The following is an 18,648-nucleotide window of genomic DNA, read 5'->3' as shown; positions in this document are numbered from 1 at the left end:
CCAATCCAGACATTCCATTTAAAACATTCCAATCCAGACATTCCATTTAAAACATTTAAATCCAGACATTCCATTCAAAACATTCCAATCCAGACATTCCATTTAAAACATTCCAATGCAGACATTCCATTTAAAACATTCCAATCCAGACATTCCATTTAAAACATTCCAATGCAGACATTCCATTTAAAACATTCCAATCCAGACATTCCATTTAAAACATTCCAATCCAGACATTCCATTTAAAACATTCCAATCCAGACATTCCATTTAAAACATTCCAATCCAGACATTCCATTTAAAACATTCCAATGCAGACATTCCATTTAAAACATTCCAATCCAGACATTCCATTTAAAACATTCCAATCCAGACATTCCATTTAAAACATTCCAATCCAGACATTCCATTTAAAACATTCCAATGCAGACATTCCATTTAAAACATTCCAATCCAGACATTCCATTTAAAACATTTAAATCCAGACATTCCATTTAAAACATTCCAATCCAGACATTCCATTCAAAACATTCCAATCCAGACATTCCATTTAAAACATTCCAATCCAGACATTCCATTTAAAACATTCCAATGCAGACATTCCATTTAAAACATTCCAATCCAGACATTCCATTTAAAACATTCCAATCCAGACATTCCATTTAAAACATTCCAATCCAGACATTCCATTTAAAACATTCCAATCCAGACATTCCATTTAAAACATTCCAATGCAGACATTCCATTTAAAACATTCCAATCCAGACATTCCATTTAAAACATTCCAATCCAGACATTCCATTTAAAACATTCCAATCCAGACATTCCATTTAAAACATTCCAATGCAGACATTCCATTTAAAACATTCCAATCCAGACATTCCATTTAAAACATTTAAATCCAGACATTCCATTTAAAACATTCCAATCCAGACATTCCATTCAAAACATTCCAATCCAGACATTCCATTTAAAACATTCCAATCCAGACATTTTAAATCAGATAATCAAATCCAAACAGTCAAAGTTCATTAAAATTCAAGCATTTCAAACTCAGAAATTCAAATTCATGCAAATATTTCAGATCCAAACATTCCAAAACAAATAAATAAAATCAAACTTAATTCATTCATTTTCTTTATTAATCAGGGGTCGCCACAGCGGAATGAACCGCCAACTTATCCAGCATATGTTTTGCATGATGGATGCCCTTCCAGCCGCAACCCAACACTGGGAAACACCCATACACTCTTGCATTCACACTCATACACTAGGGCCAATTATTTCATCAATTCCCCTATAGCGCATGTGTTTGGACTGTGGGGGAAACCGGAGCACCCGGAGGAGATCCACCCCAATTTGAGCATTATAAAATATTGCAATGTCATTTTGATGCGTGTGTGTGTGTGTGTGTGTGTGTGTGTGTGTGTCTGCAGATACACGTGCTCTATCTGTCCTCTAGTACTAAGCGGATGTTGGCTGCTCTGGGATCAGTGTTTGCTGTGATGTTTGTTCTGGTCGGCTGTGGTCTGTTCTTCCCATATTCAGCAGATCCGTCCAGCCCGCGGCCCAAACGAGTCTTCGTCCAGGTACAGCTGTGTGTGTGCGTGTGTGTGTGTGTGTGTGTGTGTGTGTGTGTGTGTGTGTGTGTGTGCGTGTGTGTGTGTGTGTGTGTGTGTGTGTGTGTGTGTGTGAGAATGCAGGTAAAGCAGTGCACTGAGCTGACCTCTGACCCGTGTGTGTGTTCGTGTGTGTCTGTCTCTGTGTGTGTGTGTGTGTGTGTGTGTGTGTGTGTGTGTGTGTGTCTGAATGGCTGATGTGTGTGTGTGTGTATTTTGTGTGTGGCTGTATGTGTCTCTATCTGTATGTTTGTGTCTGGTGTGTGTGTGTATCTGTCTCTGTGTATATGTGTGTCTGTCTGTGTGTGTTTGTATTTGTATATCCCTGTGCATCTGTGTGTGTGTATCTGTTTTGTGTGCATGTGTGTGTCTATCTCTGTATGTTTTGTGTGTGTATAAATGTGTATGTATACGTGTGTGTATGAGTATGTTTCGTGTATATCTGTATGAGTGTGTATAACCGTGTGTGTTTGTGTATGCATGTGTGTATATCTGTGTATGTCTGTCTGCATGCGTGTGGTGTGTGCATCTTTGCGTGTGTGTCTGTATGTGTGTACATTTCTGTGTGTGTGTCTCCAGCACACCACTCGTGTGTTTCACGCTCTGGATGGTTCAGTGGAGCGCTCAGACTCTGGTCTGTGGATCAACAGTCTGGATTATACAGGAATGCAGCACATCAGCGCACACGTGCCGCAGCTCAACGACAGCATCCGCACGCGCTGCCAACACACACTGCCGTACTGCGGCTTCCCCTGGTTCCTGCCCGTCAAGTTCCTCGTCAAGTGAGTCTTAAAGCTCCAGCGAAGTGCTCGACATGCGATGATGATGTAATCTCAACTGAAACATGAAGAGGGCGGGGCTTATAGTAGCCACGCCCCTTTGCAAAAACAGCCAATAGCGTGTTGTTTTTCTCACAGCTTACAATTCGTAGTGGATGTGCCAGAAATATCATGAGGCATTAGTGCTAAATGTTCTGATGCGTACAGTATGAGGCTTTACACTGATAACTGGTGTGTGTGTGTGTGTGTGTGTTTCAGGAAGAGCTGGTATCTCCTGGCTCCAGCTGTATCTCCTGAAGCACCACTAGAGTTCAGGCTTCTGTCCCGTCAGCAGAGTGAATGGGGGACGCTCAGACTCAGCTTTGAGGCTAAAGGTGAATGCTTCTGCTCCAGTAATATTCATTTTCCTTCAGCTTAGTCCCTTTATTCATCAGAGGTCACCACAGTGGAATGAACCGCCAACTATTCCAGAATATGTTTTTATATAGTGGATGCCCTTCCAGCAGCAACCCAGTACTGGGAAACACCCATACACATTCATACACTACGGCCACTTTAGTTCATCAATCCTCTTATAGCGCATGTGTTTGGACTGTGGGGGAAACCGGAGCACCCGGAGGAAACCCACACCAACACGGAGAGAACATGCAAACTCCACACAGAAACACCAACTGATACAGCCGGGACTCGAACCAGCGACCTTCTTGCTGTGAGGAGATCGTGCTACCCACTCCACCACCGTGACGGCTTGTTTGATGGCTAGTTTATTTATAACGTGTGTGTGTGTATTGCTCATGTGTTGTTGTTGTGTGTCAGGGCCGACTCACATGTCTCTGTATCTGCTGCCGGTGTCTGGAGCGTCTCTGATTGGCTGGTCGTTTGGTGACGGGACGCCGCGCTTCGACCTCAGCGGAGAATATTTCATCTTCTACTCACACGGTGCAGACGCTCCGGCCTGGAGATTCAGCCTGGAGGTTCAGGTCAGTCTGAGCACACATACGCACACTCATATATCTCACATACATAGAGATACACAAACACATAGGGCTCTATTTTAATGATCTAGGCGCAAAGTCTAAAGCTCAAGGCGCAAAAGCAATAAGGCTGTGTCTGAATCCACTTTGGCTATTTATGGATGGATAAATCCGCTCTGCGCCGCGGCACTTGGTCTAACAGGGTTGTGCTTATTCTCTTAATGAGTTCTGGGTGTGTTTTGAGCATAACATGCATTAAACCAATCAGAGTCTTATCTCTCATTCCCGTTAAGAGTCATTTGTGTCACTCCATGGTGCATTTATTATTTACATGGCGGACTTTGTATGTGTAAAAACTGAACGCTTCACTTTGCACCTAAAAACGCCAAACGCAGCGCTCAGGAATGCTTTAAAACAGTTGTCATGTCAACTTGCTGCAGTGAACAGCTCGCAATGCTTGCCCCGCCTTCAAGCTCTTCTTATTGGCCCACTCTGCTAGAACAGAACGCGAATGGATTGGTTAATATCAGCTGTCGATCACTCAGTTCAGATGACAGGAGCTACAGCCGCGAAAATGTAAAGGTCTAGATATAAGAATGAAATCAACACTGACGGATTTAGTTTTAGAGACCACCTACAGCTACAAATAATGGCACATCTGATCAGTGATCATGTGATGAATGTCAATCCAGCATTTACACTTTTTAAAGAGTGGATAAGACTTCCAGTGGTTAAAGTCCGCTATGAAAATAACTAAAGCATTCACTGTAAAGTCTGTGGGACGGGGTTTTCAGGTAACAGTTTACCACATCTACACATTTTAAGCACGAGAGGTTCTAACGTCATTTAATCCTTTATTTAATCATCACGATGCTGTCAGTTGTGTGACTTTAGCGATGGTATCAGAGCATGCTTTCACTGAGGTGAAACTAATATTGCAGCTCATGAAAAGACTGTTACTGCTGTTAAGATGACGTATGCAAATAGTAAGTTATATCGTCACCTTGGAATTATAAGGTTTTTGAGCTTCAAAGTTTTTGTATTTTATATAGCCAACAGTATGTGTGTAACATTTGTTTATTAAAATAAAGCGTCTTAAAATGTAAACAACTTATAAAAACACCCCATAATGTAAATAAATTGTCATTTAATAAGAATATGTCAATAACTCAATTTTGACAAAAATGTCAGATAGAACCTTATAATTCTAAGGTGACGATGTGTCAATATCATCTGTGCAATATCAGACAGCTCCCGTGAGAACAGTAAAGTTATTATTGTTAATTCAGTTCATCTCATTCACGTCAAGCAGTGCGTGCAGGGTGAGCGCATGCAAAAAAAAATTTAAAATAAAAAAAAATATATATATATATATATTTTTTTTTTTTAAATAAATATTTATTATAAATAAAAGTATTCTTGTGATTATACAATTATTATTGTAAATAATCTTAAATGTAACTGGAAAACAATGTTTAGACACAACTGGAGTGATGCTAAGATCATTTAAGAAATCTTTTGCATAAATATTCATTTTATTTGAATGATATTCTATAGACAATTCCATAAAATACAAAAAAAAGATGTGTTATAGAATTATCTGTTGTCTTAGACTTGACACATGGCAGAGAATTAGGTTTATTAAGTTTTACTTCTGACTCGTCATTGCTCCTTTTTGCTTCATGCAAATAAATCTATCAGGAGTAATGCTTAGTAAGATCACTGCCATATTGTTTAAACTTTAGTTTTGTCGACTAGCTAAACAAAAAAGGCTGTTACGCCGGTTTTACAACGCATGAGCGGTGCGTGACAAGCAAGCAGCCTGCTTTTTTAGTGCGCATGTTAACTACTGCGACTCGCACCGGCAGAAGAGCAGCATGTGCGAGAGCCGCCGGGTTCTCTGCGCACACGCGGAGATGGGTCAGTTTGCTTTTTGATTAAACACATTGCTTTCACCAGCGTTAGTTCGGTTCCACTGTTGCACATAGAGAATAACGTCTTTATTTCGGAATTACCACTCTTAGTAAATGCATTGAGATATGATTAACTTCATATGTAAGTGTATTTATTGAGGCACCGGAGATTTTTACTGGGGCACTCATATTTATTTGACAGAAGTTTCTCTGTTCGCTTAGGGGAGTTTATGTCCTCATCAGCACCTCTGTCATGTGGAGTTATATCTGCTTCCATTAGGATCTATTTGTAGAAAGTATGGGTTTTCATTTCATCTTTATGCAGATGATGCACAGCTTTATTTCCCCCTAAAACGGAAAGATGCTCGGTCCATAATGCCATTGTTGGACCTTCTTAAAGACATTAAATCTGGGTTGGCACTAAATTTTTTAATGTGCAATGAAGAAAAGACAGAAGTGGTGTTATTTGGGTCCGAAGGAACTCAGGATTGTTTGGATCTTGGTGTGTTAAATCCTTTTGGGAAACCTGATGTAAAAAACCTGGGTGTTATTATGGATAGTGACTTCAAACTGGATTAATTTAGTAATTAAAGCTAGCTTTTTCCAGCTGAGACAATTATCCAAATTAAAGTCTTTTTTGTCTTATTTTTATACATATTTTAATATCGACTCGGCTAGATTACTGTAATGCCCTCTATGTGGGTATTAGCCATACCTCCATTACTCGTCTGCAGAGGGTGCAGAATGCTGCTGCATGTTTGCTAACGGGGACACGCAAACGGGAGCACATTACACCTATATTGGCTTCTCTTTATTGGCTTCCTGTACAGTTTAGGAGACACTTTAAGATTTTAGTTTTGGTGTTTAAATGCCTAAATGGACTAGCACCAAGATACTTGTCCTCATTAATCCAATTGTACACTCCATCAAAGGCACTTAGATGTACTGATCAGCTACTTTTGCCTGTTCCACGCGCAAGGTTAAAAACCAGGGGGGACCGTGCCTTTGCAGTGGTGGCCCCCAAACTTAAATATGTATAATTTGCCTCCCCACGTTAGGCGGGCAGCAACCCTTTCTGTTTTTAAATCTAATCTTAAAACCCATTTTTACTCTTTTAATAGCACATGAGAGTCATGCGTCTGTTGTATTTGTCCTTTGTTTTAAATGGTGTATGTGTGTACAGCACTTGTTGTTTTTAAAAAGCGCTTTATAAATAAACTGACTTGATTATTTTTTACATGTATTAAATGAAACGGCCACTTTTTAAATTCAAAATGGCGTAAATATAAACATAAAATAATGTGCATGTTCATTTACATATTTCACTACATTAATTGGAAATAATTTTTAATACAACACATGATGTTTCACTGTGATGTCACTCTGATATGCAGATAAAATGAGTACGTTTACTGAGCGGTTCTGTCACTGTGTTTAATCCTGTGCATGAATGTATGATATAGTTAATGCACATGCACTGTAATGTGTTTTATAATCATAGTTCATTCTTAAATGTTCGTTAAGAGTTGCATTTTCACTGGAGGAAGCAGCTATGCTGATGAAGGGAGCGCCGAGGAAACAGTTGATGGGGAAACCCGATTACTCCTCCATCATAATGGGGTACATGTGATACAAGTGTTTCTATAGCAAAGAACTGCAGATCATAACAGGCTATCGATGAACACACAGCTTCTGCTCTCACTCTGCACTGCTGTGGTTTCCTGATTAAATGAAAATGAGTTGAAAGCGGAGGAGCGGAAGTCTCATGCTGCCATTTTCATATAAAATTAAAAGGGGAATGAGGCGATCATTTAGTAATGTACAGGTAATGAGGTAATCGCAAAAGTTTTAGGGGGACTGAATAGAAAAATAGGGGGCTAAAGCAATGCCCATGCTTTTTTATAAATGTTTTATAAATGGAGAAATCGTTCAGTTTACGTGTGGTCTTCGAAAACCCGGAAATGTTCTCACAGATGCTGCGCTCGTCAGGGAGCGGGGAATGGCACAAATCAGGGGCGTAGCTAGACCCAATTTACTGGGCCATGTGCCCCAGTAAAAATCTCCAGTGCCCCAGTAAATGCATTGAGATATGATTTACTTCATATGCAAGAGTTTTTATTAAGAGTGGTAATTCCAGAATGAAGACGTTATTCTCTATGTGCAACCGAACCAATGCTGGTGAAAGCAAGGTAGTTTAATCAAAAAGCAAACTGAGCATCTCCACGTGTGCGCAGAGAACCCGCACGCCTCTCGCACGCGCTGCTCTTCTGATAGTGCTAATCACAGTAGCCAAAAAAGCAGGCTACTTGCTTGTCATGTGCCGTAAAGTATTTTACGTTTTGTCAGTTTAGTGGCTAATTCGTACGAATTCGTACAAGTTGAATTGAATTGAATTTTATTTGACAGATTTCAGACAAGCTGTACAAGTATCCCATACATTTTGAAGTAAAAACTGTCGATGATAAAAACACAATAAAGCCCTGGGCTTGTTTCCATTGTGGTCCTCGCTGTTAAATAAAACATGATGATGCATAAATCAGACAGTACCTCATACATTTTTAAAACGGGAACAAAATAATTCACAAATACATTCCTTCATTCATTCATTTTTCTTTTCGGCTTAGTCCCTCTATCAATCAGGGATCATCACAGCGGAACGAACCATCAACTTATCCAACATACATCCCACGCAGCGAGTGGCCTTCCAGCTACAACCCTATACACAATCCGGTAACATATAAAATAAAAACCTCCTCGTCCACCATGCAAACTAATTCTCCTCATCAAGCAGCCATCTTTTGATTACTTTTTTGAACCTCCTTAAATCTTTTATTTCCTTGATGGATTTTGGTCATTTGTTCCACAGGATTGCACTTGTATATAAAAACATATTTTTCCCCACTAGACTTCTAAATTTAAATAAACTAATATTAAAATCCCAACTCCTAGTACTGTATGAATGCTGTTGCCTCACCATTTGAAAATAGTTATAACTATAACAAATAGTTATAACAAATAACTAGGAACCGCATTATTAAACATTTTACGTACCATTCCCAGTTTTAAAAAACATACTCTCTTACTAACAGTGAACATGCCGAATTTTTTTAAAGACTCTTTGTGCAGATGTGCTCTAGGATGAGTTTTTAAAATGATTCGTACTCATTTATTTTGTGCCTTTTGCAATTTTTCCTTCATAATCTGTGAGCAGCTACTATACCAAAAAAAGGTAGCATAATCAAAATGGGGTTGAATTAAAGCTCCTGCCATCAATTTTAAAGAATGAACATCCAACAGATCAGCTTGCCTTGCTAAAAACCTAAATTTTCCACATATCTTCGTAAAAACCTCTCTTGCCATAGCATCACCTGATCATTTATTATCTATTAAACATCCCAGATAATTTACATTTTTCGATTCTATTTTCAATTCATTAATCCTGACTACAAAGCTATCATCTTTCTTTAATTTCACTCTTGAAGCAAATAAAATAGCCTCTGTCTTACCTATGTGCAAAGACAGTTTATTGTCTTGTAGTGGCAATTTTTCTTTAATGAGGCATTCTCTGTGGTAAAAAAGACAAAGTCTTACCCAGGGTGTCTTTTAAAGTTTTATTCTTTGCAAAGAAGGTCACAATCATACAGCAACGACAGTTTCTGCAGAGTGAGACACTGAAACGGCGTGTGCTCTCTCTTTTTATCTGGTTTCTCCCCTGTACTGCTTACAAGGTCACTAAAGTCATGCGCTAGACACATGCATCATGGATTATAGTCATCTTTCCCCTGTATTGGATTCTTGTTTACTGCTTCAGGTTTGTCTTTTAATCAGGCCATATCATGTTTACGTTAGGTGTCTCAACCTTTCTGACCCATGCCCCTTACAAAACAAGGAGACAAACAACATTACACAATAGAAGTGTAAGATGAAAAACACAGAGTAGTCATGCACAGTAAAATTGAGCAATGTAGAAAATGCATTCACATCTAAAAGATGAATATAAATGAATTTCCATTACAGTCTAAAAACCAGTTCTACACACTTTTTAACTGGGAACTCATGATTTCTTCCAGGGCCCTTTTGTCTTGATGAGATACTAAAATTGCGGCATCATCAGCATAAAGATAGAGTTCCTCTGAACACGCTATTTTTAAATCATAAATATATAAAAGAAAAAATAAAGGACCTAAAATACTTCCTTGAGGAACTCCACAATTGATTGATAAGGGAGCAGATAATATACGCTTTATGTCATACGGAGTTCAGTCAAACGAAAATTGTACGATTTTAAAAAGGGGGCGTGGCACCTAACCCCACCCCTAAACCCAACTGTCATTGGGAGATGAGCAAATCGTACGAAAATGTACCAATTAGATTGTACGAATTCATACGAATTAGCCACTAAATCAAAAAGTTACGAGTTACCGTGAGATTGTGTCGGTGTAACAGCCTTTTTTGTTTTGCAAGTCGGCAAAACTAAAGTTTAAACAATATGGCGGTGATCTTACTAAGCGTGCCTCCTGATAGATTTTTTGTATGAAGCAAAAAGGAGAGATGAAGAGTCAGACAGGTAAAGTGCCCCAGTAGAGCTTTATGTCTAGCAACACCCCTGGCACAAATGAAACAAAAATGCACCGATTGCAGGAAATTAGCATGCAAGTTAAAAAATATTGGGTATACAGCTAAAGGAGACGTCAATACACATAAATTAGGGAAGTCGAATCACCAAAACAAGTGAGTATACCGAGGGTAAATGAGTTAATTGGTCCTCAGAAGTCACAATATCCAAACAGTGAATATAAGGTAGGCATATGGAGTATTGCTGCTCATCCTGTGTGTTTTCAGCAGTGTGTGAGCGTTTGGACCTGCATAGACTCATACCTAACACGCTCTGCTGGACTTTAGAGCAGCTTTTAGTTGGTCAATGGTGCGGTTCCTCAAAACAGCAATGCGCCTAACACACCTCCTTTATAGACCAGCACACATATGAGTCTGCAGAGTGGTGCAGATGGATTTGTTATTTAAACAACATGGATATTACAGTTGCGCTGGTCTGAAAACAGCAACAAATCACGCCAAACACGTCTTGCACCTTATTGCGCAGGGGTATGACAGTGTGTGTTGTGCTGTGTGTGTTTCAGCCGGGGGTCTCAGACGCGTCTCCTGATGAGGGTCTGCTCTCGTTGGCCATTTCTGCTCATTATTTCAGCGGTCCTGATAAACACTCACCGCCGCTGCACACACTCATCAGCACATTCCCTGACTGGGCCTTCCCTTCAGCCTGGAGCAGCACGTACCACATGTACAGATACTGACACACACACACACACACATTCCACATGTACTGGTACTGACAACAAACAAACACCACATGTACAGATACTGACACACACACACACACACACACACATTCCACATGTACTGATACTGACAACAGACACTGACACACACACATGTACAGATACTGAGACTGACATACACACACACACACACACACACTACACATGTACAAATACTGACACACACACACTTATACCGTGCTCACACACACATGCCTCCTCCTCCACCACAGAGACCACACACACACACACCCAATATGTACAGATACTGAGAAAACACACACCTTCTCCATCACTGCAGATATCGCACACATGTACAGAGACTGACACACACATACATCACATGTACAGGTACAGAGAACACACACACGTGCCTCCTCCATCACTGCAGAGACCACACACACACACACACACACACACACATACACACACACACACACACACATACACACACACACACATACACACACACACACTATATGTACAGATACTGACACACACATCACGGGTACAGAGAACACACACAGGCACACACACTTCCTCCATCGCTGCAGAGACCACACACACACACACACACACACACACACACTATATGTACAGATACTGACACACACATCACGGGTACAGAGAACACACACAGGCACACACACTTCCTCCATCGCTGCAGAGACCACACACACACACACACACACACACACACACACACACTATATGTACAGATACTGACACACACATCACGGGTACAGAGAACACACACAGGCACACACACTTCCTCCATCGCTGCAGAGACCACACACACACACACACACACACACACACACACACACACACACCTCCTCTGACAGTGTTATTTAATTGAATATTATTGGTCAGATTTCAGCACAGAAGCAGAACTCCTCATGACAGTTCAACATCTGGCCTCAGACTCTCTCTCTCTGTTATTATTGATTATATATCAGTCATCCTCATTTGATCATCAGTGAGAGATTACACCATGATCAGCTATACTTTCTACAGTTTTGCATGATGTAATTCTCATGACATTAAGATATTAATTGATGATTCTTGTGAAATTGAATGAAAAAGAATCTGAAATAATAATATTTATTTGTTTATTCCAGAAAAACGAGCCTTTGTTGAGCGGTTTAATTACAGATTCTTGTTCATTTAAGCTGAGATTAATTAAAAAGCTTTTAATTTAGTTTCTGATTCAAATCTATTGATTATTGATTGATCATTTGATTCTTTATTTAATTTATTTACAATTTGTATTTTGTAGTTCGTAAAAAAATAATAATAATATTCGATTTAAATCATTTAATACTATTAAAAATCATTAATTTGACTTAAGAGCTAATTCACTTTTAATTTAGTTTCTGACTCGAATCATTTTTTGATGATTTTTATTTAATTCGGTTTATAATTAACAAATAAATGATGATATTTCAATAATAATAATGATGATAATTACAAAAACATACTAAATAAATAAAAAAAATTCACCTAAAAAGACTTTAAATCAAATTAATTTAAATTAAAAAGACTGTTTCAGAATGTTTATTAAAATATGAACTTAATTTACATATTTATGAGCTCATTATTCATGATAGTGTCTAAATAAAGCAATCTGAATATGAAATAATGAAATACTTATAGTAATTAGGATATTAAATAGCACATAATTGAGTTCTAGTTTATGAAATATTTAATTTAAATCATAAATACATCAAAATCTGTTTATTTTGAATTGAATGTAGTTGTTATAGAATTATTTTTTAATATACATATTAATTAATTTATATAATGGTTTGCTTTTCTAATTGTTGCTCTGCATTTCAGCATTGACAAACGAACTTTTAATGAACGGTCTTCAGTGACAGAAATGAATCTGATTAAACAAAACAAGTTTAATTGATTCATTTATAAACAATAATGAGTTAAAAAATAATCAGAATAAAAAGGAAAAGCTGACATAGATCAAGGAAAGAAAATCATATTTAATAATAGTAATAATAATTTAAATGATAGTTCTAGAGTTTAAGTAGCGTTAATATAAATACTCTAAATTTATTGATTTATGTTTATATATTCCAGGGGTCACCAACCTCGGTCCTGCAGGGCCGCTGTCCCTCCAGGGTTTAGCTCCAACTTGCCACAAAACACCTGCCTGGGTGTTTCAAATATACCTAGTAAGACCTTGATTAGCTTGTTCAGGTGTGTTTGATCAGGGTTGGAGCTAAAATCTGCAGGACATCGGCCTTTGGAGACCCCTGATATATTCTTTCATTGATGAGATCTGCGAGTGTTTAATTGTCATGAACATCAGACGGCTTTCACTCAGTATTTCACAACTGTACATTCTCACTGTGGTCATCCTGCAGTGATGATGTCACTTCCTGTCCCGTGTTTCACTGTTCAGGCTGAATGAAGAATCTGCTAATAATAATCTTCATCATCATCATCCTCACACGTCTGAAGGATAAATGTAGAAAACTTGCAGTGCTAAATGTAAGACTCCTGTAGGAGTATTTTATAAAGGGTTTAAGCACTAAAGCTAGCTGCTGAATCAGAGAAACAATCACAGACGGTATGTAAATGACTGTATTTTCATTAATCTGCTTTAAAGGAAATGTTTTAAACACATTTGACCATGATCAGATTTTAGTCATCAGAAGCATCCACATGTGGCCACAAAGATGCTTTCAAATATATATATATTGTGCATTTATTTCCAAACACACACGTATGCAGAAATACACACAGATATATTTTCTGTAATACAATGGAGATTTTCTACATGTATTTGACAAATACTGAACTAATCAAATATGTATACAGTACAGCACAGGGGTGTCCAAACTTGGTCCTGGAGGGCCGGTGTCCTGCAGATTGCCTCAACACACCTGCACAGGTATTTCTAGAAAGCCTAGTAAGACCTTGATTAGCTAGCCCAGGTGTTTCTGATTGGGATTTGCACTAAACTTTGCAAGACAACAGCCCTTCAGGACCGAGTTTAGGCACCCCTGGTGTTTATATATATATATATATGCAAAATCATTGAAAGTTGGAAAAAAAGTCTTTGTTTTTAAAGTTTATAACATTTATTATGAAAAGAAAAGATCAAATAAATGTTTTTTTTATTATAATTTTCAATTCTAAAATCCTCCACTTATTCTTCATTTCCAGCAGTGTTTTTGTTTTGCTTTTAATGTTTAAGACATTAAATAAAGATTTTCTTCTAATGTTACAAATCAACATAATCTCTTAGAAAATAAAATGATTATAAATGATGAATTATTTAATTGTTGCTCTGCATTTCAGGATTAACAAACTATTTTTTAATGAATGGTGTTCAATGACTCTGTTAAATTAAGACTCAGAAAAAAATAATCTGATTTTACTTATTAATAGACTGTCATGAATATTAAAATAAGTCAAAAATAAGTACCAGAAATCAGAGTAAAATAAAAAAAACTCGAAATAAAGTAAATAAAACAATATTTAAATATGATAATAATAATTTGAATTATAGTTAAATAATGTAAGTCACATTAATTAAACTTAATTAAATAAGAAAATATATTTGCTTTTAAATATTTCAATATATATATATGTTCAAATGGTCTACTTTGTATTTGCAGAACATATATTTACTTGAATGTTTATTTAAAAAACTGGTTGATTTATTTATTATTTTTTTCTTTTTTATAATAAGAGAAATAAACAATAAACAATAAATAAATATATGGTCACATTTGGTTGGATCAGTTACTGTTATTTACTGTTATTTATGTTGTAACTATTATTACAGTGTTTATTCATCTGTGTTAATGTCTGTTAATAAGCATGACTTTAGATTTTAATAATGCATTAGTAAATGTTAAACTATGATTAATAAATCCTTTATTATTAATATATATCATTATTATTAATATTAATAAATGCATTAGCAAACATTCACTAATGAAACCTTATTGGAAAGTGTGACCAAAGACACACTTAAGAGCAGATTTCTGACCATAAATAACTCTGAAATTAAAGCCAGCACTTATTAAAATGCTTTCTGTAAAGCAGATTGATGAACATTCTGACATTTTAAGATATATAAACATATACAAATATGGATATTTTTTTAGGAGTTTGTTCAGTACTGTTAATATTTCACTGATATTGCAGGTAGTTTGAGCACTTAAACACTTCCAGTAATACAATAATAAGTAATAAAACGCTTGATAAAATACTCTTACATGTACAAGTCCTACATTTAAGACTGAAATCTCCTTTATTTTGAATATTTTCACCTAAATCTGCAAGACATGCTCTACTTTAATCCTTCAGATATTTAGTGAAACGAGCCTCGACTTATTTTTATTTTTTATTTATTTTATTTTTATGCTTTTGATCTATTTGTGAAATGAACTGGAATTTCTTTCATTATTTTTTATTTTGTTCTCGAGTCTCATTTGCTCTTTAAATGTTATTTTTGCAGCATTTATTAATAGTTAAATGCTGATTAATAATAAAACAAAAATGAGTACATTAGTGGAGACCATGGGCTAATAATGATCTGAAAATAATTACAATAATGATCTGCAAATGCTGTGAAAGTATTGTTTATTAATGTGTTCTGTCAATACATTTCTTATGATTATTTAATGGTTCGATGATCTTTTTCTGTCATTTGAAATGAAAATTAAACATTACTTTCATTATATTATATTATTATTTTTTACAAAAATTCTTATGTGTGATTCTTATTAAAATACCATTATTTATGTATTATTCCTAAACAACATGGTGTTTTATTAATAATCAGTAATCAGAATTGTGTGATTATCATTATATGTTGATGATTTAAACAAATGCAATTTAAAAAAAGTGAATTAAATCTCCTTCACAAATAATAAACCCACATTATATGACAAAGGTGCGTTATTGTTATTAAACGAAGTCGCATATTTTTATTTCAGAGTCTGTGTTGAATGAAACACTTTTGAATAGTTTCAGACATATAAAAAGTGGCTGGTTTGAGCTGAATGTTGAGTTATGTGAATGTTTGATTAATGCTGGTCATTATATTATTAACCTGCTTTTGTCTTTTAGTTGGGGATGAGAGTCGATATGATATGAATGATGTTTAGTTTTTCACACTAATAACCTCGGGCTGTTTTCGTGCATGTCTGATTTGAGCAAATGAAAAGCAATGACAGGAAAATCACTGTAATCTACAGCCAAACATCAGTTATTCATTTGTTAAAGTATGATTGAGTCTTTTGTCATTAATATGTCTTAATTTCTCAAACTGTAACTATATTTTTGAAACATATTTGTGTATTTTTGATGTCTGTGAATCATTAATATTTGTTGGACTTTTGATTTCTCTGATTTATTATTATTTTTCCTTCTGTTTTGATCCGTGTTCATTTATATGTAACTTGCTGCACTGAATTGTTCTTCTAGCATAAATCAATTTTGTATGACAAAATCAGTTTTGGTCTCCTGTCATTTATTTATTTTTCTTCTGTTCAGTCTACAAATTGAAGATAATTTATAAGTACACTATGCTAATTTGGGGTTAACTTTATATATATATATATATATATATATATATATATATATATATATATATATATATATATATATATATATATATATATATATATATATATAATGACTATCTCATAATTTCATAGTAATGAGATGTTTTCTCATAATAATGACTTTCACATGAGATATCTCATTAACTCTCCTTATTATGACTTATAATAATGACTTTCTCATTTTTATGACTCATTTCTATGATTTTCTCATAATAATGAGTAATTATCTCATAATAATGACTTATAATAATGAGATATTTTGTAATAATGACACAATATTATCTCAAAATAATGACTTTCTCATAATACTGAGATAATTTCCTGTAATAGTGACTCACATGAGATCTCATAATGAATCATGAAATATTTCCTCATAATAAAAGCGTTCTCATTATTATGACTCTCATATAGACTCATAATAATGAGATCTTTGTTCATAATAATTATTCATTTTATAACTCATGATGACTTTCTCAATCACTCATTTTTATAACTCTCATAATAATAACATTCTCATAATGAGATATCTCATAATAATGACTCATTTTTATGACTTGATAATGAATTTCTCATAGTAAAGAGATAATTTCTCATAATCATGACTTTTCACAATGATATATTCTCAATAATGACTCATTATGACAACAGACTTTATCTCACTATTAGAAAAGAGCTTATGAGAATTTCATGTAATAGTGACTCTCTCAATGATAGTATCTCATAATAATATATTTTCTCACAATAATGAGATAATTTCCTGTAATAATGACTTTCTCACAATATTATCTCAATGACTTTCTCATAATGAGATAATTTCCTGTAATAGCGACTTTCTCACTATGATATTATCTCATAATAATGACGTTCATAATGAGATATTTTCTCATCTTTTTATTTTTGACTCATTTTTATGACTCATAATAAACTTTCATGACATGACATAATATTTCATAATAATGACTCATTTTTTGACTCAGATTCTCATAATGAGATTTCTCATAATAATGACATCCTCATAATAATGAGGTTTTCGCATAATGAAATATTTTCTCATAATAAAGGCTTTCTCATTATATCACTTTCTCATGATAGCGAGACATAATAATGAGATATTTTCCCATATTAATTACATTTTTATACCTCATAATGACTTGTAATAATCACTCATTTTTATAACTATCACAATGAGATATTTTCTTTCTCATGTTTTTATTAACGACATATTTTCCTCATAATAGATTTTCATTTTTGTGACTCTCATAATGAGATATCTCATGATATAGACTCATAATATATTATCTCATAATGACACATTTTTACGACCCATAATAATGGGATGTTTGCATAATAAAGGCCTTCTCATTATATTTGTCTCATAATTATGACTCATTGAGAAAATATCTCGTTATGACTCATTTTTATAACTCATAATACTTTCTGATAATGAGATATTTTCTCATAATGACACCTGTTCTCATAATCAGATATCTTTTAAAAATGACTCATAATATCATGTCATTGTTACGAGAAATTTTCATTATTAAGAGACATCATCTTATGTGAGAGTTTATACGAAAAGTTAAATAAAACGAATGAAATATCAAACGAAAAAAGAAATACAAAAAATAACTTGGTGAAATAACGTAATTCTAAAGTTAATACTGTTATATTTACTATCCTATTATATGGCATGAATTTAATTTTCTATCCTCACAATAATTTTATTTATACATATTCATAATGAGGACCAAGCCTGTACACATTTGACATTTTTCTTGACACTTTCAAACTGTATTTTTTAATAAAATACTCCAGATATACACACATTTAACACCCCAACACCAGTGAAAAACCCCAGGATCAATGCATGATGTTTAAAAAATAATTTATTGTTCTTTATGTACAGTAAATATAGAAAAGGGAGTAGAAAAGTAAGCGTCCGGGAGCTCTCTGTACACTGCGTCGGGCATTGTGGGTAATCTGCTCAACACAGGGGCATTGTGGGCAATCTGCTGGACACGGGAGCATTGTGGGTAATCTGCTCTTTGGTTTGTGAATGTCATGATCTGGCCTTCACAGACCTGAAGAAAGAGTTTGCTGGTCTGAGATCAGTTTAAACCATGGGGGAGCGGGGAATAAAAGATTAAAATAAAGACGCATCTCATTAAAGCAGCTAACAACTACGAGAACTAATCAGAATAACAACAACAATAATCATAATAATAATAATACAAAGGCATTCTCTTAAATGTGTGTGTTTTGGTCCGTTCTGAAGGCAACGCTGATGATGATGATCATAAACACACATTAATACTGATGCAGATATTATAACACACATTTCATAAGCTCGCTTTGTCCAGACGCTCTAATAAATAAAGCCACAATTCAGAACAAAACACAAGAGGAAATAAACCACAGTAATAATGC

General features: G+C 35.3%; 1 protein-coding gene across 1 annotated transcript in view; it reads left to right on the top strand.

The window, feature by feature from the left end:
• LOC130215083 (endoplasmic reticulum metallopeptidase 1) overlaps positions 1-11,792 on the top strand; it is a 47,094-nt gene extending 35,302 nt beyond the window's left edge. The window contains exons 11-15 of the mRNA XM_056446968.1: positions 1,437-1,589; positions 2,199-2,401; positions 2,657-2,772; positions 3,215-3,378; positions 10,424-11,792. Of these exons, the coding sequence (XP_056302943.1) occupies positions 1,437-1,589; positions 2,199-2,401; positions 2,657-2,772; positions 3,215-3,378; positions 10,424-10,597 (810 nt within the window). The 3' untranslated portion in view covers positions 10,598-11,792. The remainder of the gene's footprint in view (positions 1-1,436; positions 1,590-2,198; positions 2,402-2,656; positions 2,773-3,214; positions 3,379-10,423) is intronic.
• Positions 11,793-18,648: the final 6,856 nt, after the last annotated feature.

Source organism: Danio aesculapii, chromosome 21, assembly GCF_903798145.1.
Source record: "Danio aesculapii chromosome 21, fDanAes4.1, whole genome shotgun sequence".
Classification (NCBI taxonomy): domain Eukaryota; kingdom Metazoa; phylum Chordata; class Actinopteri; order Cypriniformes; family Danionidae; genus Danio; species Danio aesculapii.
This window is presented reverse-complemented; position numbering and strand designations above follow the sequence as displayed.